We start from the raw sequence: 26,396 nt of genomic DNA on the forward strand, positions 1-26,396 counted from the left end.
GAATCTTGCCATTTGCAGCAACAGGCATGGAGCTAGAGAGTATAATGCTACAGACAACAAACTGGTAGTTACCAGGAGAGAGCTGGGGTTGAGGGGTGGGGACAATGGGTGAAATAGGTGATGGGGAGATAGGGATTAAAGAGCACACTTATCATGATGAGCACCGCGTAATGTATAGAATTGTTGAATCATTATATTGTACACTTGAAACTAATAATAACGCTGTAGGTTAATTATACTTCAATTTAAAAAAAATCATATACTGCTAAGAGACAAAACTTTCACTAATCCAAGCAAAGCTAAGCAATTTTAAAATAAATTCCATTCAAATTTTGAAATATAAATTCCTACTTCCTTCTCTACTTCCTATACCTAATCAAAACTATTCTGTATGGTGCTTAACTGATTCCTGATGTTTTCAAATGTCATCTGCAATAAACTAGGGTACCATCCAGGTATCTTCATTTCATCTTACCCATAAAACTAGCTATTTGATAATTCTGGGTTGGCTCTCAACAAGTATGTATGTTTTACTCTAATGTGCTGTTCCCCCTCTGACTCATCATCCACAGCTCACCTGGAACAGAGACAGCAGCAAACTGGCCAGATAACTGATGTCTGTCACCGTCTCATCCTGCTTTCACCACACATATCCCTGGGCTATAGAGTGATGAACATTGTGAGGTAGGACAGGATGCTCCTGAGACAGACATTCAGCAACCTGCCCCTCCAAGTCCTGGGTATAGCCAGACATCTGATAAGTCATGGCCTCCCCTCCAATGGACCACACTGCCCAATGAGATGTGTCCCCTTCAAAAATTTGATGTCTCTACCCATATTAAGCGAGTTCAAGGAGATGGAAAAGATTCATGGTCTGTCTTCATTTAAACCTATTTAAAATGCTAGAAGATATTACAGGAACACAGGAAAATGCCTTTGAATTCTCATTCTAAAAATATAAACCACCGTCTAACAAAAGGCTAATGTGAAACAATTCTCACAGAATTCACAGATTGTGTGCATTACTACAACTGTGGCAAGTGCGCATCTGAATACTCAAAGAATTCAATTTTATTATTCATGACAATGAAGTCGGGAAAGACCACACATTACCACTAGATACAGGGACATCATGATAAGAAACACATCTGCCCTCAATGTTTAGAGAGAGGTTTTTAAATAAACTCACTCCATAGATTGATTCCAGGAAAACCCAGAAGCAACACCGACAATCAAGTGTTGGAACAATACATGGTAGTGAGTGATGCTAGCCTTTATCTGTCCCCAAGCCAAAGGATTTCCTGTTCCAACTGCCTGAGACACATATCACTGTGTACTCTGATGAATGACAATGACGTCAAAGTACAAATGACAGAAAAGACATAACTTTTTTAAATCCCTGATTCATTGCAAAAGGATATATGAGAGAGGAGGCCGTAAGATTAGGATGGCAACTCATTTCCTTCCCTACAGAGTTGCTCAGTTACTTCTTTCAGGACTATTGTTTGCGTATGGTCATGGAATAATTATACTAAAGAGCTTTGTAATGTCAATGTTGTCAATCAGTGACACTAACTTGACACAGGTCATATAACTAGGTGACCATCATGCCACAGCCCAATGTGGCACATCATAGAAACACAGCATCATGAGGTGTCCAAGTGGCACAGCCTTCCAGTTTTGGTTACAGACCCAATTGTCTCAGCTGGGGCAGAAATATATTGACTACCAACTTCATTAGTCATCCTTTGAACCAAAATATGTTATTCTGAGGGCCCAAAGTGTATCTGTGAAGCTTTTAAGGTTTTCTAAAACCTGTCTGAAGCAAATTAATTATCTCCAAACTCTCCACAGGCTTTGACACAGTAATCTCAATGCGAAATCAATGGGATGAGATCAATGTTCACCAAGCTGTAAATAATGCTGTCTTCAATGGTATCTGATCACTGAAACTGCTCAGGTCTAAGAAAATCTGAAGCCAGAAAATCATGTTTGGAAGCCACTGTCTACTTTCGTGCAATATTAATTTCCCAAAGGTTTTATTATTTAAAAACCTCAGTTTTCCAGTTTTATAGTTTTTCTTTTTAGAATATTAATTAAAGCATATTCCAGTGCTTAGTATGTGATGTTACAGATTTCATAATCAATCATTATTATTCTCCTTATGACCTTCAAAGTCTTGTGTAGTAAATGTGGATTATTCTTTTAAATGCTAAACAATGTTTTACTACATGGGAACTCAAATATAACTCAAAAGTGAGATGAATATTCAGATACTGAAGACTTTATGCTACTACTCTTACTATCTGAAATGTTCTTCCTTCCCCCTCTTCACCTAAGTGACTCCTACTCATCCTTCAGATTGTCCTGCAAACACACCTTCTTCAAGGAAACCTACCAAGACCTACTTGACTTGGATAAATCCTACTAGTATAAGCTGTCATAGTCCCATTTTACTCCCTCTCATAGTAATTATCACTCAAATAAATGTAGTTTAACTTAGCCAATATCTCTTGTCCCCACCAGATGTGAGAGCAAGGACTGGGTTTTGGCTTATCATGTCATCCCCGGTGGTAGGTGCCATGCCTCGTACTTAGCAGGTACCTGATGAATATTTGTTTGAATAAATAAATGAAAAGGAAAGATTTCATGATACAGCATTGGTGGGTCTGGGCAATTTCAAAATGCCATTTGCAGAGATTACTTTCTAAATTTTGGGGAGTCAACATGGCCACCTACCTATTTCCAAAAATGCATTTATCTATAAATGCATACATACACACAACACACACACATGCACATACACACTGTTATAAAGATTCCATATTGTGGGAATCAATATTCTTCTTCTATACGTTTGTGGCCTGATTTTTATTAATGGCTTATAGAAACTGCAATGCTTTACATATCTTAGACTCTAAGAATCTCTCCAAACCATCTGAACCCAATCACCCATGTACAATGGAGTATATACCGCAAAGCTGTTAGATTCTAAAATTAGTCAATGAAGTGAAAAATCACTAAATTATGAAAAGTAATCCTTTGGAGAATACCATGCTGAAAATGGACATACTTTCCTTCAAAAGTCGAACACAACCAGTTTCCCCCAAAACTAAATTAAATTATCTCTTTCTTCACTTGAGGACCGTGTGAAGAGATCGACTTCCACTGAGTGGCCACGCTATACCAAAAATGTTGTATCTTTAGGCACCAGAGCCCAACTCAGCATGAACAGATCTGGTGCTTAGACTTTCTGAGGGAATAGCATACTCAGGATCCCCATATCATACTCTTTAGGGTGAAAGCTTGTTACGTAGACTGGCAGGTAGAACCACACATGACTTACGTTGTTATTTTTCCCTTTTACTCAGCTCATGTAAATTAAACTCAGGTAAGATACAATGCTACTATTTCCTCCCAACCAGTCACCTAGACTAAATTTAGACTTAGTTTAAGACTAAGTTTGATGAGGTACTCACTAATTTGCTTCATGAATGGGTTCTCTGAAGAGTGGACTATTTACAGAGTTGTTATAAATCAAATCATATTTTTCCACTGATTTGTATTATAGATCCAGGTAAGTCCAGCCAAGTTACTTCCTTTCCTAACACGGGTGCCCATGCTGTTATGCATTTCCTTTTTCATTGTTCCCCATAACCCTGCCAGAGCTGCACAGACAAAAATAGAAACCAAGGCCCTGGGGTCCTCCTGAGGAAGCCGACAATGAGGGGCACTCACCATCACAGCAGGGTTCTTCACCGTAATGCAGGGGGTCGTGGCACGAAGGGCTCCACTAATGCCGTGGTAGTATTTAAAACAGATTTTTATCTCCGCTGCAAATCGATTGGAGAAAAACAATCATTTAAACACTGAATCAAGTCATTTAGGAATTGGCCAAGAAATCCTCCCTGTCACCTCTCAGAAAATCCTACTCATGAGTCTTTGAATGATCCCTTCTTTTCCAGTCAGAAAATTTATACCAACTCCTGTTTGTTTTTATGTGGTCCTCTGAAATTCTCTAAGAACATCCCAAATTTATGAAAAAATAATGCACAAAAACAACACACCATGATATGTATAGTGTAGGGCTATGATTTAAAGCAGCCACCATTCAGAGAGGCCATCCAACACGTGCCCCCGCCCCATCTTTGTCTCTGCTCTGATTGTTACTTATTCTTCACTTCAACCTTGGGAGGCACAGATGCCTGTCCCCACAGTACAGAAGAAGTGCTGAGGCTTGCAGAAGGTCAAGCAAACAGGAAATGACAGAGTCAGGATTCAAACCCAATCTGCCCCATGCCAAAGCCTTAGCTCCTAACCTCTACAACACAGACATACTGCTATGGTCGATGGAAATAGGGGGGAAAAAAAGCAGTCTAATGAAGTAAAAAAGAATACTGTAGTAGACTCTGCAGTGATAAGGAATCTGTACTTTAATTTTCCAAGTGGCTTCAATGCAGCCACTAGGCAGGGATCAGATTTAGGAACCACTGACATATACATATGGATAGATGAATAGATGAATAGATGATAGAGAGAGAGAGGGAGATGTGGAAATATATCTCTCTCCCCAGAGGTGTATGCATGTGTGTATGTGTATACTATCTGAGCTTGATAAAAAACAATACAAATGCTAATTATTGATTTTGAAAAGTAATGACAATTTGAAAGACCATGAAGCCAAAGTGTGTCAAAGATAGAACCCACAGCCACCAGAGTTCCTCTGTATACAGAGTATCTGAGTCACTGCAGTGCTACTGCAAGATCCCTTTTTTCCAAGGTGTCCTGTAATATAGGCAATGATGCTGATGGGCAGGCCCCAGGGAAGAGTTCCAGCCTATAGGAGTGGAGCTCCTATCTCAACTGAGTCACTTGGGTTGTTACAGTGGGGCCACTAGATGTATTTCCCCAAGGAAGTTAATAGTCCATTGACCCTCCTCCTTGCAACAAACAGCCTCCTACAGAGTATTTGGTTTACTTATTTTAAGAGAAAGATAGAATGATTAAAGCAAAACTCTCTTTCAGAAATGTATATAAGATTAAAAATACTATATACCAAGAATACAATACCATATTACATTTTCTTATCAATGACATAATACTAATGATCAAAAAATTAACCCTATCATGGGGTAAAATATTGAGTGTTTCAATATGATATATATGATATCATATATATGATATCACAGTGCAGTGATTCACAATGTATTTAGCATCATCGAGCAAAAGGTTTTTTTAACCATGTACCCTTCACATGTCAGACAGTCCGTGCAAGGGAATCCAAGAAAGGTTTCTGGTCTAGCAGGTATTATATAGTGTAGCTGTTAGGATGACAATTATAGGCAGGACAAAATACAAAAGACAAGTACTAAAAAGAAAGAGCAGAGAGGTAACAGAGCATAGAGACCATGGAGATTAGGGAGGACACAGTCCGAAAGACTTCATGGAACAAATTGGTCTGGACTCAAACTTACAGATGAGAAAAATGGAGCAGAGAGAGTCGGGAGTGAGGAGTAGCAAAAGAAGGGAAGCAGGAATGAGCATGCTGGGTTCAAGGAACAGCAAGATGACCTACCAGGAGTCCTTGCTTTATTGTTACTTCACTTGCCTGGGAACACCTCTCCAACTGACCTTGCCAAACATTTACACAAGCTTTTGGTTATTACTGAAATAATAAGAGCTACATAGATCTGAGCAAGCCGTCCTCTCCCACTTGCTTCCTTCCAAGACTAATAACATGTATTCTATAAGAACAGAGAGCTGGAGGACTGAGGAGCAGTGAACAACCCCACCTACCCAAGAATGGCTTCTCCACAGCCCAATGTGGCAACCAACATCTCCTCCTATTGGCCTCAAATTATGGAAATACATAAACGTGTGCTTGTGTGTATGTGTGTGTGTGTGTGTGTGTGTGTGTGTGCACATATTCCTTCAGACTATAAAAAGCAAGAGTATTTTCTCTAAAAAAAATCCCCTTGTTAAAAGCACGTTGCCTCAGAGGGCAGCAGGCCAGAAGAAGGGTGAGGCTTCTTGCATTAACCTGTAAGGACCTATCATTAGCTGGGCTCGCTCTAGCCTGGGAAGGAAGGAAGAAAGTACCACCCAAATGGCATCTTCCTCCCTCCGAGGTCCCTTCCGAACGATTGAGGCCAGTCATGAATTATGGAAATATATTTTGGCACCTTGCAGTAATCTTCAGGATACTTTCATTTAGAGAGTCACTAGAGATTTGGCAGGCCCTGTTTCAACGCTGACAAGTCATAGGAAACCCTTTATTTTTCAATGTTTAACTTCCCCATTTCCATAAACACAAGTGAGGACCTCCCCCAAGCACCAGCGAGCCTGCTCCATCACCTCTACAGAAGGGAGGAAGATCCTGGTGAGATGTCACCTTGGATCTGTTTTGTGGGGAGGGGAAGTCAGGGAGGAGGGAGGGACTTTGAAAGAGTTTAGGAACCTACCCATGCTCCTAAGTGAAGGGATTTCCATAACTGTGTGATTCTGATGTTGCATTTTGAAAGCAATAGGTCTGTTTCTGGATTTGCATCTGAATAAGACAGTTCCAGACAGATCAAGGGAGACTGGTAAAAGCGGTTATCTTCAGGGAGGGAACACTGATGACTGGGGCATGAAGTTGAGGAGATACTCACTTTGACCTTTTGTATCTTTTCAACATTATACTCTTTTTCCGTGCTTCCGATTCAAAAATTATTTTTTTAAAAACTATCTCAACTCAGCTACATTAACTCTAGGCATTAGTATAAAACCCCACTTCAAGCCCTCTCTGAAGAAAGATTCTACAGGCCATGCCCTGCGAGAAATGGTTTTTGTTTCAAAGACTGGGATCTCATCCATCACCTTAAATAGCTACAAGATTCACTTAGGCAGTCATTAATAAATTGTTTTCCCAAGTTTCTAAAAGTTGAAGATTTTGAGCCATAAAGTGGGTGGCACAGAAATGTCCTTCCTTCAAGCATTTTTATTTAAAAAGAATAATCTTAAAAAACATCAAACTAACTGCAATTTATCCTAAAACATAATTTTAACCATTGCCCTATGTGCTTTTATTATGTTCTTAATTTTGATTCCTACTCATAGGATCTTTTTTGCAGAGGCCACAAACTGGAAAAAGGAAACACATTTTAATCCTCATGCTTTTGAGGAAATCTGCTCACATTTCCAGTGACAGGCTATCTTATCATTTATATGTTACTGCAAGTTATCTTCTCTTTAACAAGGGCCAATAAAGCCTAGATGGCCAAACCCTCCTCTGCTCAAGCTCAGATACACAGTCATGAAAATCAAAGACAGACACCATCAGTGTGGAGGTAGCATAAACCTAATAGGATTAGAGGATGAACAGGATCCTGAAGTATGAGAATAGAAAATAAAAAGCACCAAATCCCCACCCAAGGGACTAGAAGGTCATTCTGATGTTGACGGGAAGTGGCTTGGGACTGGACAAGTTTAAAGCAAAGACTCTGACAGTATAAATAAGAGGCCCAGACCACCTGCCTCCCCCCGCAAAAAAAAAAAAAAAAAAAAAAAAAAGCCATCCATAAAGATTCTGTATGGGCAAGGCACTGCATCCTGGAAAGCATATTAATTAACCTGAGTGCCAATCAGAGACAAGGCTCTTACTGACACAAGCCTCTTGATGCTCAGGTTCCTAATCCTGCCTACTTCCCAGGTAAGATATGTGAAAATACTGTATCATTTATACAAATAGCAATATTTGTTGATATTATCCTCAACGATCACAGAGCAGTTCAGCACACAGCTATGATGCTTATTCATATTTCTAAGCTCATTCATTGATCTAGGGTTTAGTGAGCTCCTAGAATAGCATGTGGCACAAAGTTGGCACTTAATATATACTTCATGATGCCTGGGGGAGAGACAGATGGGACAGATAAATAGAAGGAATGACAAGAATAGGTCTGAATGAATGAATAAATGAATGACCACAGTCTACAGAAGACTCTAGAATAACAGAGACATCTGAGCATGACAAGACAACTTTGAAACCTCTTTTATTTCCAAACTCAAGATACACCCTCAAAGATGACCCATTCAGTTTCTGCAACCATAAGCTCGTCTGAGGACTATTTGACAGTTGACAGTCTTATGACAAGTAGGTGCAGAGGAAGCTGATCCTTCTGTCCAGTGCCTAGGAAGGTCATCTGCCCAAAATTAAACCATCTTTGTCCTTCAAATTCATTTAAGTAGGCCCTGTAATAATATAAGTCTGGGCTGCCTGCCTCCTCCGGGGCTTTATCTAGACAAACTAAAGCCATCTTTACATTCAGAAATAGCTTAGACAGTGCTCAAATCAAGGTTTGCCCATGAACTTAGGTCAATGTTCAGAGAATTTTATTTTTCCTGAACTTCTGATGAGCTAAAGATAAATTGTCTTTCTAAAGATGAAAGCAAAAGTTTTTATAAGTCATGAGTTTTCAAGATCAGAGGCTGAAAATATAGAAGCTGTCTAACCCCTCCCCACCAATTTTTTATAAGTCCCATGCCATCAGCTCCAGAGATTCAAGCAAAACTTCATTATACTGGGAAGTCCCACTAGGTCTGCTCTAGCCAGATACGCGGTAAAAAAAAAAAAAAAAAAAAAAAAAAAAAAAAAAAAAAAAAAAATGATGTCTAAAAGACACAGACCACACTATGAAGCACTCATATAAATACCACAGGAGGTTTTTACATTGAAAGGATAGGCATGTGTGCTGGAGGAGACGTTGTTCTGATTAATTAAGATAAACTTCATACTGGAGCCAAATCTTTCCCTAATTCTCATTCACTGCCTTGGATTTCAATACACACAACTTTTCTCAAGCCCTTACAAAAATACATTACTGCATATTTCCAGTTTTACATTCATGATACACAATATTTTGTGTGTGTAGAATTAAGGTGGAATTCAGAGGAGAAAATAAAACAATGACAAAACCCTACTCTTTTCTTCATTTCCAATTCCTAGCTTCAATGTCAAGCTTATTTCTATTAAATACTAAAACGAGGTATAAAGAAAAACATTCATCCAGACGGAGATATTAGCATACTGTGATCAGCCAGAACATTGTAAATCTCAAAAGCTTTTGGGAGGAGAAGTAAAATCAATTGCAGCAAATGGGATACTCTGTAAATGGGGTTTGGTCACACAGTATGTGATACTGACTTCTTCCCAGGTTGCTCAAATGGGCCCCCCAACTGGAATCTACACACTATCTAGAGGCCACCATTCCTAGCAGTCTGGCATTCGGGAGAGAACAGGAAGGTTGTTTTGTCTTTTCCCCTTGAAGTTCAGTTGGCAATATTCCCCAGCTACGTCAGCCTCTTAAACCCTGGGATCCTTTCAAAGGAGGAATTATATTGAATGAAAGCAACCCATTCCACTGTCTCCCACATTCTTTTATCACTTATTTTTCTCATTAGAAGATGGCGGTGCCAGCTGGGCCAAATGTTGGAAGAGTAACGAAAAGTAGAAATAAGCAAGAAAAACAAATCACCCAAATCTTACCTACTAGGAAGCAGCCCATGTTCACGTTTTGGCAAATTTCCTTACAGACTTTAACCTATGTGTCATATTAGTTAGAATTGTTATATCTATCTGCTTCCCCCCCCTCACTTATTATATTATGAGCATTTTCCCTTAAAGATTTCAGAAGAGACTCTAGCCAGTTAGTGAACTATGAAAAAAAAGACAGTCCTTCTGAGAGAGAGAAGGATGATTAGACAAAGTTAGGAAATGCTGACTTACCAGGAAGCATGTGGAAGAAATGATCTGATGTCTTTAATGACAATTCAAAGTAACAGATATTAATCTTTGAAAATAACTTTTTATATGACAGAAATTTATAAACTTCAATAAAAACGTGCTTATAGCAGGTTCTCATTTCATCAAACTTTACTTGATATTTTAAAGTTTAATAAGTACCATCCTTCATGTACACACTTTCCTATACTAAATCTCTTGAACACAGAAAACTTAATTCTTATGAAAATTAAACTCAGAAAATTTTTAAATAGTCCATTTTTCCACATTAATGAAGAATTCTCCAAATGTAAAAAGTTAATTTGAACCGCCCAGTAAATATGTATCCATTCACACTTCCATCTATCCCACAAAAATGTACATACTATGTTCTCAATAATATTAGTGGCAAACATAAATACCCTCCTTCACCTAAATAAAAAGGAATGAGATATTTCCGTGAACCATGTACTACGTATAGGCATTTATATTTACAAATAAATACAACATCAGGTCAACTGGGTAACGGCTGAGTTATCTGCAGCCAATTTCTGATTCTTAAAATTGACCTCTACGTCACCATGCCCAGACTCTCTCATCTAATTGTAAAGACCAGGACGCAAATGCACGAGTCACTGCTGCTGGGAAAAATAATAGCAAAGAATTCTATAGGCCCAGAAAATTCTTAAATTAACTGAAATCTTATTCTTTCTACTCCCTGAAATTAATATAATAAATATTAATTACAAATGTAGATACCAGGGCACATAAAACGTGTAAAGTATTAAAATAGCCAAACATGCTTTATATACTATGCATTCACAAGGTATATGGAATGTGCCTGCGTATATACATACACATATATGTTTACATACTTTTCAAAATATGTGAACATTCTCTAACAAGCATTTCCTATTTCCAAGTTTGAAGACACGTGGCATAAATATGTAAATCAGAGGCAAAAACTTTCATAATAAATTTAGAAAAGACTCCCTAGATTTCCGCATATTTATGGAACGTTCAGTAACAAACTTCTATTTCTCGCTTGGTACTTACGTTCCATGAAATAGGGCCCAGGCTCAATTCTCCATACAATTTGCCCTTTTTGAGTTCCAGTCACACCCCTGTTCTTAGAATCCCAGAAGTTGGCTGGAGAATTCTCATCTGGAAAAACCAAACAAACACTTTTCAGTTTAATTGCAACCTGTATGTCCTCCCCTAGCTCAAAGACTAATACAAGTTCTAAAATAAAGGAAAGAAAAGGTAAAGGGGAGAAATATTAATGAACACTGTTAGAGGTGACCAGCCCCCGGCTGATTATTACCCTGCATTTCTGCTCTTGCACTGACATAGGAGAACTGGGGAGGACCCTGAAGGAAGTTGGCATTTCTGGGCTTGGCCCAGTTAATCAACGTCACCAAAAGACAAAACTGGAAAGAAAAAGGGATACGACTGCTGCTGCATCAGTGGTGAACTGATCCATCATAAGAAAGGGGCCGGGTGCGCTCCCATCTGTAAAATCCAATATAAAAAACAAAGGAAGAGCAAAGCAAATCCCAAAATGGGATGAAAAAAAAGGCGACATTAAGCTATGAGTGGAGACAGACAGAGTACAGGTTTGCCAGGAATGGTGTTCGGGGGACACCAACCAAGCCATCAAGTCTGCAAGGATAATTTTCTACAAAAGGTCAAAGGCAGTAAATCTTGAACAATACAAGAAGAGAGTGTTAAGCTTTTGTATGGATAGAAAGGACAGTGACCTGAAGGTTAGGCCTGAAGGCAGCATCTCCCAAGCTTTTGGACCCCTTGGCACACAGAATATGGTACTATTTGTAGGACACACTGGGACTAAATGAAGGAGACACTTATAACTTAAAATGGCAGGCAGGGGTGCCTGGTGGCACCAGGCTCGGCCCCCCTCCCCGGAGGCTGAAGGGATCCGTATTTAATCATTTGCCCGCATCCCTTTAGTCTGAAGCTCTGTCCTAGGGCCTAGAATAGGAAATAAAATGAAAAAGAAGGCCATTCAGAGTTTTTTAGGTACACGAAAATGTATACAGTGACATTGGCTCTTAAAGTCAGAGGTGCTTCATTTGTCCCCCCAAATCCCTTTTGCAGGAGGAAAGACGAAGGACACATTTTAACTGAGCGCTGGGATAAACAAAACATGGTGAAGTAAGAGCGACACTAGAAAAAGAAGTGGAGAAAAGGCCGCAAGCTCGAGGGAATAATCCTGAGAAGAAAAACTCCCCTTTTGTTTTTCATGCTTCTGAGCATGAAAGAAATAGAAAGTGGACCAGAGGGAAAGATCAGACAGGCCGGGTCTGAGAGGTTGCGGACCGTGGTTGTGTTCGGAGCCCACTATTTTCATCACAAGCCAAAGAACTCTGGGAGGATGGGTCCTCCCTGCCATGGGCAGTCAGCAGGTTGTAAAGCAAAAATTCTTTTTGTGGAAGGAGGAGCCACTGTTCTCGGCAAGAATGGAAAAGTATGACCCACTCATGCCCTCACCTCCTCTCCTAAACAAACACCACAGGCAAACCACTCCATTCCACCACAGAAACAGAACAGCAGTGCTGACTATCTAAAAGGCGGTTGCCTAAAACTGGTTGTGATCGGTGTCCTGTGGCCCCTCAGGGCAGATCCTGATCACTGCCCATCCACTGAGCTTCCTCCTTGCCAAATGAGCCCCAATTTTATCCGGGGTAACGATGCTTCCAGTTAAAAATACTTCCCTCTCCAGAATGCCTTGTAGCTAAGGACGGCATGTGGCCTCGCTATGGCCAGTGAGACGTAAGTGGAAGTCTACTGGGCAGGACTTCTGGGAAAGCTATTATTTTACTGATTCAAAAAGGGCAGACTCAATAATCCTTTTTGTTCTTTCCTTACCCCTCTCCTTGGATGAGTGCCACATGCTAAGGTAAGGATGGCAGAGCAAGAAGCCAGAAGTAGCCATGACAAATCCTTCAGCCCTGAACCGCCTGCCTTCAGGCTTCTTGCTACCTCAGCAAAAATAAATTCCTACTTGGTTTCTGTTACCTGCAGCTTAACACAATTCCTGACATATACACCCACCATCCTAAAAAGCGATCAGTGATTTAGACTCCTCAGGCCTGACTTGGCCTAGAATCCCCAAGACTGCATCACTGCTTCTGTCTAGACTGCAAAAAGACTTGCTCCCCTTCTAGAAGACAGGTTAGTGGGCAGAGCTGCTTGGAGAGAGAGATTCTTATGTTTTTGCAAATAAATGTACATAATTTTTTTCTTTTTGGCTATTGGTCACTGGAAGGCAGAAAAAGCTGGACCCTGCAAGGAACAGAATAAAGACATAGAAGTAGAAGGTGTCCAGCCATTCAAAATACTTTTTTTAAAAAAAAATGTGGCTACACACATGGAAAACTTTCTGAATATATTGTGAGAGTTTCCTCTTGAGGCCTCAGGAAAGATGAGGCACCATTATATCTTATTTAAGGAGTAAGCACCAGGAACACGGTGATAAAAAGCAGTGGTAATAAAACTGTACTTGTTAATGTGACCTCACTGTAAGAAGAGGTTTGTACTTCTGGTGTTACCTACCTCTGCTTCCTTCAAAGGCATCAGGTAAGCCAAACAAAATGTACACTTCTGACATAACCTTGGGAAGAAGGACCACTGAGGAGCAGAAATAGAATGGGAGGTAGTAATGGGATGAGGAGAATCACTGTAAATGACCCGAGCGCCAGATGGAAGGGAGTGTGAGGCTCCACACATCCCTTACATTCCTCCTGGAAAGGCACTTTGAGAACCAGTGACAGTGTCTGTCTCTTGTTCCAAGAAGGGTCACTAATAACTCTTTCCTTGCCAGCCACATCCACTTCAAGGTAGAAATACTGCACTGTGTCGAGTAGAAAATAGGGAGAAGAGTGATGGGTGCTTGTTTCCAAGAGTCTTTACCAAGAAACAGATCTGTGTATTCAATTTACCCACCAGCTCCTGTGGGTTGGGATAAGCCATAGATAGATCTTTGACTTTAATTCCCCTCATTGGCTCATAGGTCATGTAGACAACTCTATTTGGTGAAATTTGTGATATTTAAAGAAAACAAAAAAGACTAGTTGAAGCAAAGTGTTGAAAATGTACTATGAGTATTCAGGCTCATGTGGAATTCAAATGTCCCATAAAAATGAGAAATGGGTCAGAATTAGGATGAGCAAACCCACAGGAGAAGTTTGATGGATCTGTTCTAATTTTAAAATGCCACAGCAAGAGACCCACCCTGTAAATCTCCATGAGGAAGATCTTATTTCCCACCAAGCACAGTGTCTGTCACATAGAAGATACCCAAGTTGATTAATAATCTCGTTATTCTAGATTGAAATTTTTCTCTGATAAGTTTATGTTTCTGATAATTCATTATGTCTGACAGAGACAAGCACTTCTGGCAATGGGTGGCAGCTACCCTTAATTGAGAATATCAAATCCATATAAATAAGCCAGCTTAGGAGCACAGAGTATAAATTATTTTGATATGATTCTCACAACCTCCCACCACTACTACAGCTCCCATGCTGCTAACTAGCACAACTCTGGCCAGTCTTGGTCACACCACATAAAGAACGACTAGAGTGACTCATTCCTATTCTTTGTTTCAAGACCAATTTTAATTGGTCCCTCAGAGTAAATCTTTCCTTTTTAAGTAGGTTAACACCTTTGTTTAGGTTGGAGTCAATTCTAGTCTAGACCCAGAACAACTTTTCCATGATAGCCGTTTTTATGCTGACATCTATTTTTCATGGATGTCTAAGGACAGAATATTTTTCCCAGATTGTAGAAGTAGTTTTCCTTTTCCCCTCATCTAATATGTATATTAGGTGATTTGGTCTTTTTTAAAAATCCCAATTCCAAGTAAGAAAAATAACTGAATATAAAATATATACTAAACAGAGGGTTCTATATCCCCTACAGGTAGAATGTGGACATAATTATAAATCTAATTATATAATCTAATACCATCTTTTCTGTATCCATACTTACTCTTGGCCTTCTTGCCCAGGGTTCTACCCCTGTTATGGTGGAGCCTCTGACCCAATCCCCTCCACACGTAACCATCTCTCACTTTGATTTGTTTCTTCCTTTAAACCTATAAAACATGTCAGCTTTCATGAGGCACATTCCCTGGTTCTGACATTACTCTTGGACCATTACCATTCTTGCTTCCTTTCCCATTCTCATTCTTATTTCTCTTCCTACTAGGACTAAAGTGTCTGTTCTCCAATTGAAATAGTCTATTTTCTAGGAGCACATATTATAGAGACTTGGGTAACTTTTAAGCTGGAACATAATTACAAAGAAGAAACACTGCAGATGTTTAATTCATGTACCTAAGTACCTTCTTTAAATCTAATTTTGTTTGGTAGCATTTATATAAAGCTTGTCCGCTCATGTCTCATATGTCTTCTTTGTTCTCTTACAAGTCTAGTTGGTGGTACATTTTCTCTAAATAGAAAAGCAAAGTACACATGCAAAAAAAAAAAAAAGCCCTAAAATCCTTTCAATATAATTTTATGCCTATCTGTTTAAGAAAATTATGGGAACATGATCAAAAAAACTTTTGAAAATCTTCACTCTTGCCTATTTTAGCAATCCATGATACTTTTGCGAAGGGATTTCATCTAGCATTGTTTTTTTTTTTAATGACTCTTTAGGGCTATTTAAATTTATTCTGTTATTAATACTGGAATTAATTCTGTTAAGTCGGCTTCTCCAAGGAAAAAACAAATGAAGCGTTTGGACCCAGAAAACAAAGGCACAGAGATAGAAGATTACACCATATACAACTCTCGTAACTATAGAGTATAGGGGCTCAGAGAATTTTCTCAGATCTAATTAATTAGGTCAGAAACGGGCCCCCTTTCCTTAATTAAAACCACATTATCTTTAGGAGGAACATGTGGGGTCTTAAACAAAATCTCTATATAACCAAACTTACCAACATCTCCTGCACATTCACTAGGAAACAAATCATCATTGGCCACTTTTCCCTTTAGCTAATTGATCCTCCACAACAATGATTGCCCAACTCCATTGCTCACTATGAATATCCTGAAGGTTTCCTTAAAATGCAGATTCTGGGCTGCTCTTCCAGAGACTTGGGTTCAGTAGGTTTGAGTTAGGACAAAGGAATCTGAATTTTAGCAAACACTCCAAGGAGCTGATTGTGATAGAGATACTACTACAAAGACCACACATGGAAACTCTGTTCTATGGTTATTTCCAGGAATACTGAGCAATCACAGCAATGGTTTGGACTGTGTACATCTCTGACGACTGTCTCTCTCATTTGTTAGCTTGTTCCTTTATTCACTCATTCATTCATTGAAAAGCATTAAATGACTGCCTGCCTACTATGGAAGATAAGGAAAACCCATTTCCTGCCATCAGGAGTCCACAGTGTGGTAGGGAAGACTGACACATAAGGTACAAAGCAATGTCAAGATTGCCATGATTGGGCTGTGTGTACTTTATACAGTTAAAGAGGCGCAGAGGAGGAATAATTAGCACTCCCTGTAACTGTGTGGAATTCATATGGCTCTGGATCTATCAGGTTTGATGTATCTTGGGGAGGCACAAATGGAGATATCCTTTGGATATCTACACGTTTAGGCCAGTCATTAAGGTGCCTTATGCATTCCTCTGCTTCGCTGTTCCATAGACATACTGCTTTACCACCTGGAGCTCATTTTTTAGTTCTATGAATGGTCATCAGAAACAGGAAACAAGTGGCCATATTTAGAGCCGAATTCAGGGGCAAAAGTTACTGTCATTGCCTGGGCCCCAGGATGTTATCTTTTTCATCCTTGGAAAAGTAAGATTAATTATATTAACCCACAATATGATTGTAAAGAGTCATTTAAATAATGAATTCTCTAAAATGCCACAAAAGCTAAAACAATGTAAGCAGAGAGACTCAATTTTTTAGAACTCCTTTCCCATAATATTTAATATGCAGAGATCACTATGAAAATTATCTTTAAAAGATTATTTTTTTCCTGTTCATGATTTTGATTCCAGGAAATGTCCTCTGAATAGGTTTTTAAGGTAATAAAAGAATATATAGGTGATATGACCAGACATCTCAAATACATCCAAACAAAATTTGAATTTGCGAATGTTTCTCTATGTTAATATTACAGTGCTGGAGATAAAACAGGAACAAAAATATATATGCTCATAGCCTCCACTCTTCTATCAGTCAACTCAGGGGAGTTACAAAAAGATGAGGATTTTTTTTTAGAAAAATGCCATGTGAAGATTATGCCAGAGAGATGAAAAATGATGCTTGCAAATTTTCTTTTGTTAAAGTAATCTCTCCCTACATTTTCTCACAAACGGCATAAACATCTAAGTTGTTTTAAATTACTTTTTGGATACAAATTGAATATAACTATGCCCTAAGATGGGATCATACGGGAGTCTGGTTTATTCTGGCTATACTTGAAAATTAGATGCCCTGGGATTTAGGATTTGGAGAGCAATATACTAAACTACAATTTGAATCAAAATGTTCATTAAAGAGCTGGGCAAAGAGCACAATTTCACAGGGACTGTTTGCTATTCTTAACAATTTTGTAAAGTTTTTTGCAAATTTTCTACAAGTATGTGCTGGGCAGGTTACGGAATCCTGCTGCAATGTGACAGGAAGACTCTGACAACAACTTTGGGATCTGAACTACATTGCAAGGGAAGGGGGAGTCTCTACCAATGACTGCACCAAACAGAATATAAATTTTATTAAGTCCTATGAGAATTTATTAATAACTTTCCTCATGAATTTGCAAACGTGACATTAGTTTTAACCTAGTCCCCCTAGGTGCCCAATTCCTAACACTGAAGCTCACTTTAGTTGAAAAAAAGAATGTGTCAGATGTTTTTAGAGATTATGATCCTGCTACCACACCACTAATGACTATGGCTTGGTACTCACTTGAATAGCGATTTTCCTATAGATACCAGAAAGATCTGCTGATTAAAATACACTAGAGATGGGAGAAAAAGGCACAGCACATCACAGGACAAGAACAAACAAAAGCAACAGCAGCTCAGAGAAGCTGATGACCAGTCTGCAGGGTCTGGCCTTGGAGTACGTGTGCACTGAAAGGCATGTACATTCTGCACTGGCAGGATGGAGAGCACACTTGTGTTGATTCAAGGCCATGTACCCCCAAAGCATGAGAGAGTTGTTTTATGGTTATCCTCTATGGCAGGCCATCTACCAGGGTGGTAAAGCCCAACCTGGAAAATGGGAGATCTTTCACTAGATCCACACTGGATGACTTAAAGCCAAGTCCTAGGCACACCTCTGAGGGAGCCTCCTGAACACCCACACCTCCAGACATATATCCAGTGGAGACAGGTGTGCCATTAAGCAACTTCCTATATAACATAGTTGATCCCAACCTAACAATTAAACACTCATTTTGACAAGGGAGGAAACCACCAACAGATTAGCGAGAGGCAACACTTGAACTCATTTTGGTAGATACCTCCTAAGAGTTTCAGTCATGGCCCAGAATACAAGCTAGTAAAGAGCAGTTCAGAGATGGCTTATATGTCAGGCACCGTTCTACTGCTTTGTCTTTATTGATTCCTTGACAACTCTAACAATCCTTTGAGGTAGGTACCACTGTGAGATTCTAAACGATGGGAACTTAGGTACAGAGAAGTTAGGAAATCTGTCCAGGATCCTGAAAGTAGTATGTGCACAGTGAACCCAGAGACCATGTCCTTGATGCTATATCACACCTTCCATCTAGACCACTGTGATAAGTCTGGATTCCTGAGGCTGAGGATGATGGAAGGTCACCGGAAAACTTAAATCAAGGAAGTAACATGATCCATGTTTTTTTAAGAAAAATCCTTCTGGTGCAGAATGGACTGTAGAAGTGGGAGAGAAGATGGCCCGTGATGCTTCACATCCAGACCCAGCACCAAGCACTAAAGCCATAACCTAAATGTGACCCTCTCCTCCCGTCTGCATCTTTCTTGTGCAGACAGAGCTGTGGTAGCTATAAATAGCCACCCTTAGTGCAAAAGGCTGTGAATCAATTCCAGACTCTCCACTCCAACGACCCTGCGAGGTGACTCATCCACCTCTAAGCTCTCTCCAAGTCCAACCACCAGCCTGAATTTCACTCTTTAAGCCCACCATGCTCTTCCTGTCCCTCTCCCCATTCAAACAACTCCCCAAAAGTCCAACTTTCCCACACTCAACCTTAATCAGTCAAAACAGAAAGCTCAGATTCTCCGTCTGTTAGTAACTCAATAAAACGCCTAATGCAACATAATTAATATATCACTGGCATTCAGTCCACATAGCCCTTCTGTTCACCAACATAAATATGCTTTATTTTTTTAGGTACAAATCCTTTATTACAGGTATCAAGAGAGTTATACATCGCTTGATAATGATGTTGCCAGACTGCGGCTATTAGGTGATGGTAAGATCCCAGAATTTTGAGAAACAGCAGGCCTAAATTTAAATTCCATCTCTCTCATCTACTGGATCCATAACCTTGTGCAAATCTTAAAACTGGATAGACTCCATCTCTTTACTTTTTTTTCTATCTCTTTAATTTATAAAATGATAATGGCACCTAGCTCACAAAGCTGTGAGGAGTACATGGGTACAGTATTTGAACCTGGCACATATTAGGAACTACATGTGTGGGGTTTAGAAATTTTTAAATCCATTTCTTCCTTCTTTCTAAGAAAGTTATGTTTTTCTTTTAATATTCAAAAGTGCAGACCCTCAACCTCATTTCCTTAGTTTTTACCTTTTAAAATTTCTTTAAATAAATAATTTTATCCTAATTTCTCATAGATGTATGTACCTTAAAACAAAAGCATGCTGATTTACGTGTTTTTGGTGACTGCTTTCTTAATCTGAATGACAAATGAGCAGACAGTAGAAGTGCAGTCCACACGTACAATGAGAGTACATTTTGCCATTACACACCTAACATGGTCTCTCACACAGAGGAAATCAATCTGCACGTTCTTGGGTGGAAGGTCACTCGAAGCCTAAAATTCTGTCAATGAGCTTTAAGCTCAGTTTAATAAAGAACAGGCAGGGATGCCCTCATCTCCCTACACAATGAGACTTGGATTGTGAATATCGTGTTTGACTTGGAAATCTCTGTTGTGGCACTATGTGTGTTAAAAAGTTGCAAGGAATGACAATGAGGTTTTGATTATATATCCCTCCTTTCTTTCCTCTAATGATTTTCTTTAATACCATACATACACTAAGCTCTCGCTCAAAGATAATCCCTTTTAATACTAAGTGAAGTTTAAAAGCAACTTCTAGAATCTTCAGGATGTTACTTTTACATGAACCTAATAGCTGCAGATTCTGAGACATGTAAAACCATTATATCTATAAAATAAGAAGTTCAGCACAAAAGCATCCTTCAGTTATGGGTAAATCACACCTTTAATCTTAGCTCATAGAATAAGGATCAAGAGCTATTAATGCCTAACTTGATTTAAAGAAGGAGGTTACCCTTATTGAAGTGAACCAAATACGTTTTGGAGCTAATCCAAACTCAGTCTGAAAATATTAGTTGGAAGTATGTGAGAACAATCTTTCTGGAACATTCATTGCTACTAATCCTTAAGAATAATTTTGCAGATGTGTCTATTCTCCATGGATCCCTCCTCATAATGGCTTGCTCAGAAGATGAAGCACTTTCCAGAGATTAGATGGCTCACCTGAATCCTTATTAAGCCATCAACTTTCTTTTCATTAAACTAAGCATTTTTCTATGTTTCTAAATGAGGGCACTACTGGGTCTGTCCAATACACTGTAGCAACAGTAGCTTCCTTGGCGCTCGGGAACTAAGTGTCAGTTGCATGCTTTATATTTAAGACAATAAAAAATAGCATCCCCACCCACCTTGAGTACCACTGATTGACATTTTGTAGTCAACAAGCATAATTTTTCACTGAAAAAGGATTAGGATAGAACTGAAATTTTGCCCTGGATTCATCCTATCTTTCAAACAATTAGCAGATTTCGAAGGTCTATAGGAAGCTGGTTCAGTTGACTATGATTGCCACAAGAAAATCTTAACAAAAACATGATTTTATTCTCAGATGAAAGTTTTGTTGTAAGATCACTGTTAAATCAACAGTTTCTAAAATGTGAATGTCTATGAATACTTGTCCATATAAATATTACATTACAAATAAATCTGCTTTAACATCTCATTCATGAGAGAAGAGCTTTAAAATCTGCCAAAAAATATTCTTATCCAGAGGCAGATAACATGTCATAAAATCTATTTAGGGGCAGCCCCAGTGGCGCAGCGGTTTAGCGCCACCTGCAGCCCGGGGTTTGATCCTGGGGACCCTGGATCAAGTCCCACGTCGGGCTCCCTGCATGGAGCCTGCTTCTCCCTATGCCTGTGCCTCTGCCCCCCTCTCTCACTGTGTCTCTATGAATAAATAAATAAAATCTTTAAAAAAAATCTATTTAGATTCAAATGACATTTTAAAGAACATTATTATAGGTAGAACCTGTACTTAACATCACTGTAAAGTAATTCATTTGAAATCACTGGGACTCTAGAAATTCAGCAAAAGGTCCACATATTTGTAAAAGTTTTAGATTTTTAAAAGATTTTTTGAAATTTATTTATTTGACAGAGAGAGAACAGAGCAAGGGAGAGCAAAAGAGAACACGAGTGGGGGGGAGGAGCAGAGGGAGAGGGAGAAGCAGACTTCCCACTCAGCGGGGAGCCTGACGCAGGGCTCCATCCCAGGACCCTGAGATCATGACCTGAGCCAAAGGCAGAAGGCAGCCACTTAACTGACCGAGCCACCCAGGGGCCCCGTGTACAAAAGTTTTAAATGCTTTAATCCTAGCACTGATGGATATCGAGTTGTCAAATGATTAAATGTGATAAGCACACCACATAGGTTGTTAATAAGAAATCAGGTGAGAGAGCGTAGAACTCATTTCACAGAACTTTCTAACATCTTACCTTGTAGAGTCCCAAAGGGGTTCTCTCTGCCTTTGCCAGGATTGAATCCATGTCATTTCAAATCAGATTTAGGAAGCAGGAAGAAGAAGCATGTTCCATTCTCCTTAAAAATCATGTACCTGGCCCACCCACTTGGCAATTTCATTCATAGAAGTGGCCAGCACTGAAGTCAGGTAGTTCTGGAGTCCTAACGTGGCTTTGAGAGCTCTGTGGGTCCACCCTACTGATGATCCTGCTTCTCCTTCCTCTTTCCCAAAGTTCTAGAAATGAAATCCTAAGCAGGATTTGAGCAGACCTCTACCAGCAGACTCCTGTCCAGCTAAGAAAACATTGAGAGCCACTCCCACTTTTCCTCAAGACTTACCACTGTTCAGGCATCCTAAATGAAAACAACACAACCTATGAGCGTCCCTCAGGCTGAGGCCGTTGTGGCCACACCCTGTAAAGGGTACAGGATGCAATTGCCCCATCCTCCCCTCGGCTTCCTTCCTTTGCTTTTCCATTGGGAAAATTCCAAAGAATGAGTTATGTGTACACACACACACACACACACACACACACAAACACACATTCATACAGAGTGAGCTGATGTCAACAAACTGTTATCATAGGGGAGTTTTCTAACTGATTTACTAAGAATAGAGTGGTCATTATCTGGAAACTCTAATTTACTGCTATGATTAATCAGACATAGCATTCATTTAGGTACTGAAAAGGGCTTACAGCATTCTAACTAATCCAGAGTCAGCTCTGTGGATTTGTGATTCCAAACTGTAAAGATAGACTAAAGCTTTTTGAAACATCAGCTAGTTTTTAGGAAAACCCAAAACTGTGGTTATCAACCCTGAGGTTATCCTCAGACGTGATTTTTAATGCAAAAATGTATGCAAAACATCAATCTAGCTGTCTTCTCAATCTAGTTCTTGTCTTATCCAAGGAAGAGGTTGTAGTGAAGAATTTCCAGATGAGATGCATTGTTCTTTAATGGAAAAGGGGCCTCCTGAAGCTGGCCCACGCAGGGTGGGGGTTGCAATTATTAAGTGCTGCTTGAATGGATCAATGCATTCAAAGGCTGCAGGAACATATCTTTCCAGCAAACTTCCAGGAAAGCAAGACAAAATATCCTCATTTGTCACATATCTTGCTGTAAAATGACACAGACCGGATTTAAGGTCTGTGATATATTTAGTGAATATAATTTTCTCTCTACTGTTTCCTTAACCCAGACATAGTTGGCCATAAAGCTTCAAGGGGCCATAAAGCTCGGGGCTGGTTCTACAATAGACTATGTGGACACAGCAAAGCCTGGCACTCCAGAATCACTACCAGGCCTCTTCTGACATGTAAACTCTGTCCAGTGTTAGAACAAACCACTGTGGATTCTTGGGTGTGTGCTAGCAAACAGCAATAAGAACAAACACGTACAGAAGGCCTACCATGTACCAAGGACACATCATAGATGCCTTAAAAATAGTCTGATGAATGGCACTGTGCTCTAAGGCTGAGGTTCATCATGTTATCAGGCCTCTGTTACAGATGGGGAAGCTGAGGCTCACAGGGAGGAAGTGATAACAAACAGGATTTAAGGGTCGGATCTGAATGGCACCCAAGCCCAAGCTCTTTCACAATACTACCTTTCTCAGATAACACTCTGGAAAATGGCAATCACCTCACTAACTCGACTTAGTCGCCAAAAGGGGGTTAGGAAAAAGAAATTTAGAAAGGATAAGTTCATTTCTTCTTAATGGCATCAAAGGTGTCTACAGCCTATGAATGACAGACTTCTCAACAATGCCAGCCTCTCTGTTTTCATCAACAGGCAAAAGTGTATAATCTTGAATCCTTGCTTACTTCCTAGTTATGGACCCACAAATTCTTGATGGGACTGGAAAGAAGCTCACCCGATGCTCCCACCAGTCTGGATCTCCAAGCCATGATTCTTTATCTTCCAAATATTCTAACATTTGTAGGTTCTGGTCATCCAAACAGGCTATTATCCCAGGTAAGAGAAATCTATGTCCCCACAGTACAAGCCATTTTCATAAGGGCACTAGATTTCCAGGTTGATCAAGAAATTTACAAAGTTGATCAAGAGAGAGTAGATGATGCTAGAGCTCAAACTTAAAACATCACATACATGTACCTTTTCACAGAGATGGTATTTTTTTTTAAGATTTTATTTATTTATTCATGAGAAACACAGAGAGAGAGGCAGAGACATAAGCAGATGGAGAAGCAGGCTCCTCTTAGGGAGCCTGATGCAGGACTCAATCCCAAGACCCTAGGATAACACTCTGAGCCGAAGGCAGATGCTCAACCACTGAGCCACCCAGGGGTCCCGAGATGGTATTTCTTAAACACAGGTAATTCAGCCAATGTCTCTTCAATCACAGTGGACTACTGCATTGAGAAGGTTCAGCCAGAAAAGCATATAGTGTCAGGCCTCAAGATTTATATATGTTATTCCTTTCTCCAAACCACATCCCTGTGTGAAGAAAGACTTCAAAAACCAACAGCAACAAATAAAATGGGAAGCACATCAGTTCCAAATTTGTACCCATATAACATCTTAGCATTTTCACTCGCTATGATAACATATGGTACCAAGCATTGGGAGATACCTCTGAATAAGACAAACATAGCCCCTGTTTTTTGTGGGGGTTTTTTGTGCATGTTTTTTGGCAGAGCTTCTATTTCAGAGGAGGGAGAAACACTAAATAACAAATACAAAATGAATTCTTTGGTTGCTATTATGATACATGCTACAAAGCAAAAAGAGAAGGTCTTAATGGAATGGGTGAGTTGCTGACATGACCCAGGACAGAGAATAAGAGAAATCTCCCTCAAGGAATTAATTCGGGAACTAAACCTCTGAAGATAGAAGAGCTGTGCAGGGACCCTACGGTAGGATGCAGTAGGGCACTTTCAAGGACTAAGGGAAGGCCAGTGTGACTAGAGCACGAAGGTAAGGGAGAGATGAGGCCAGGGAAGGAGGAAAGACTAGAAATTTTAAGCATCAGTGTTCAGGGAGAGAAAGGAAAGCTTAAGAATAAGGGTACAGAAACTGTCCCTTCATCTCTTCTCCAGAAGATCTCCTTCTGAAAGCCAATTGGTTTCACAATGGTCAACATTCAAAGTTATTGATCTAGCAAGGATGCCTGTGGGCGAATCAGTGCTTTGTGGATGTTGAAGGGATTAATCACAGAAAATTAAAGACATCACTTAACTAAAGTAGCTTATTCCCAAAAGCTCACAGAATGAATAAGTCATGGGAATAAAAGGCACAGCACAGGGAATATGGTCAACAATGCCGTAATAGTACTGTGATCACTGCAGGGAGCATAGCACAATATATAGGGAAGTTGAATCACTGTGGTGCACACCTAAAACTAATATGACATTGTGTATCAACTATACTTAAACAAAAAAATTTAAAAAAAAATTAAAATAAAAAAAGAACGAAAAAGCCCACCACCAATCCACCGCACCCCACCCCACCCCCCGCCAACAAAGAGTAAAGCAGAGAAGAGCAAAGACACAATTCTTAGATGACGATACGAATTGGCAGTGGAAAAATTTAGCGGTGTCTCTTCCATCTGTCTTTATGCTGGCATGAAAAACACAAAACAGAATCAAGGTTAGCACATCAGGAAGGAACGACCTTTTTCCTGAAAAGCTGATTATGAATTTCCTTTTTGTTCATGCATTTTGCATGCCTCCAAGACTGACATCACTCCTATGCATTATTTAAGCCCTGCAGTAAGTGTGTGCCTGTCTGCTACAACTTTTACTGGAGGCTTTTTCTTCTAACATTGTGTTCATTCAACAGCCAGATGAATGCTGTCTCCTCTTCGCTTTGCTTTCAGATTCCCCAAATCCTCCAATGGAAATACACACTGGTCTGTGTATAAATCAGAAAACATTTTGAAAACCCGTTCAAAAATGAGACAACTGCTAAAAGATCAGGGGTAGACGTTCAAATAAAAATCAGCTGATACATGTACATGAAACACATGGCTTTAAAATTTTAGCATAGAAACTGGTAGGGAATCAAAGTAAATAAAAATAATAAATCCTATTATCCAAAGTAAATCCAAAGTAAATAAAAATAGTAAAGGCTATTATCTGTTACCTATTATGAACTTACACATCCCAGGCACGATGAGAGTGTATACGCACTCCCTCATTCAATCCTCAGAGTCCCCTTCTGGGCTGGTCACTACGATCCCCATTTCACAAATAAAAAAACTAGGGGATGGAGAGACTGAATAACTTGCTAGCACACAGCTAAATCACAGGGCAAAAAAAGTAGCTGAATTTCAAATCTAGGGTCTGCATGACATCAAAGCTTAGCCACACATTTCTCACTATTGTACAACTTCCCCCCAGAATAACTACTGGTCACCAAGTGACAAGAACTACGCCTGATATTTTAGAATCATTAACTGATAGGATTCTCACAGCAATTCTGAGAGGTGCTATTATCCCTAAGATAAGGAAAGGGAACTCCGGGAGGTCTGGTGACTGGATCCTGAGCACACACTGGCAAGGCTAAAAAAGGTGCAGAGGAAGATTTTCCAGAAGCCTGCACAATTTCACAACAGCAACATTT

General features: G+C 39.6%; 1 protein-coding gene across 1 annotated transcript in view; it reads right to left on the minus strand.

The window, feature by feature from the left end:
• Nucleotides 1-26,396, minus strand: part of HECW2 (HECT, C2 and WW domain containing E3 ubiquitin protein ligase 2) — a 368,781-nt gene that overhangs the window by 145,514 nt on the left and 196,871 nt on the right. Inside the window, exons 3-4 of the mRNA XM_041737736.1 lie at nucleotides 10,817-10,924; nucleotides 3,739-3,833 (exon numbers count right to left, since the gene is read on the minus strand). Coding sequence (XP_041593670.1) covers nucleotides 3,739-3,833; nucleotides 10,817-10,924 — 203 coding nt within the window. The remainder of the gene's footprint in view (nucleotides 1-3,738; nucleotides 3,834-10,816; nucleotides 10,925-26,396) is intronic.

The sequence above is a fragment of the Vulpes lagopus genome, chromosome 22, assembly GCF_018345385.1.
Source record: "Vulpes lagopus strain Blue_001 chromosome 22, ASM1834538v1, whole genome shotgun sequence".
NCBI lineage: Eukaryota > Metazoa > Chordata > Mammalia > Carnivora > Canidae > Vulpes > Vulpes lagopus.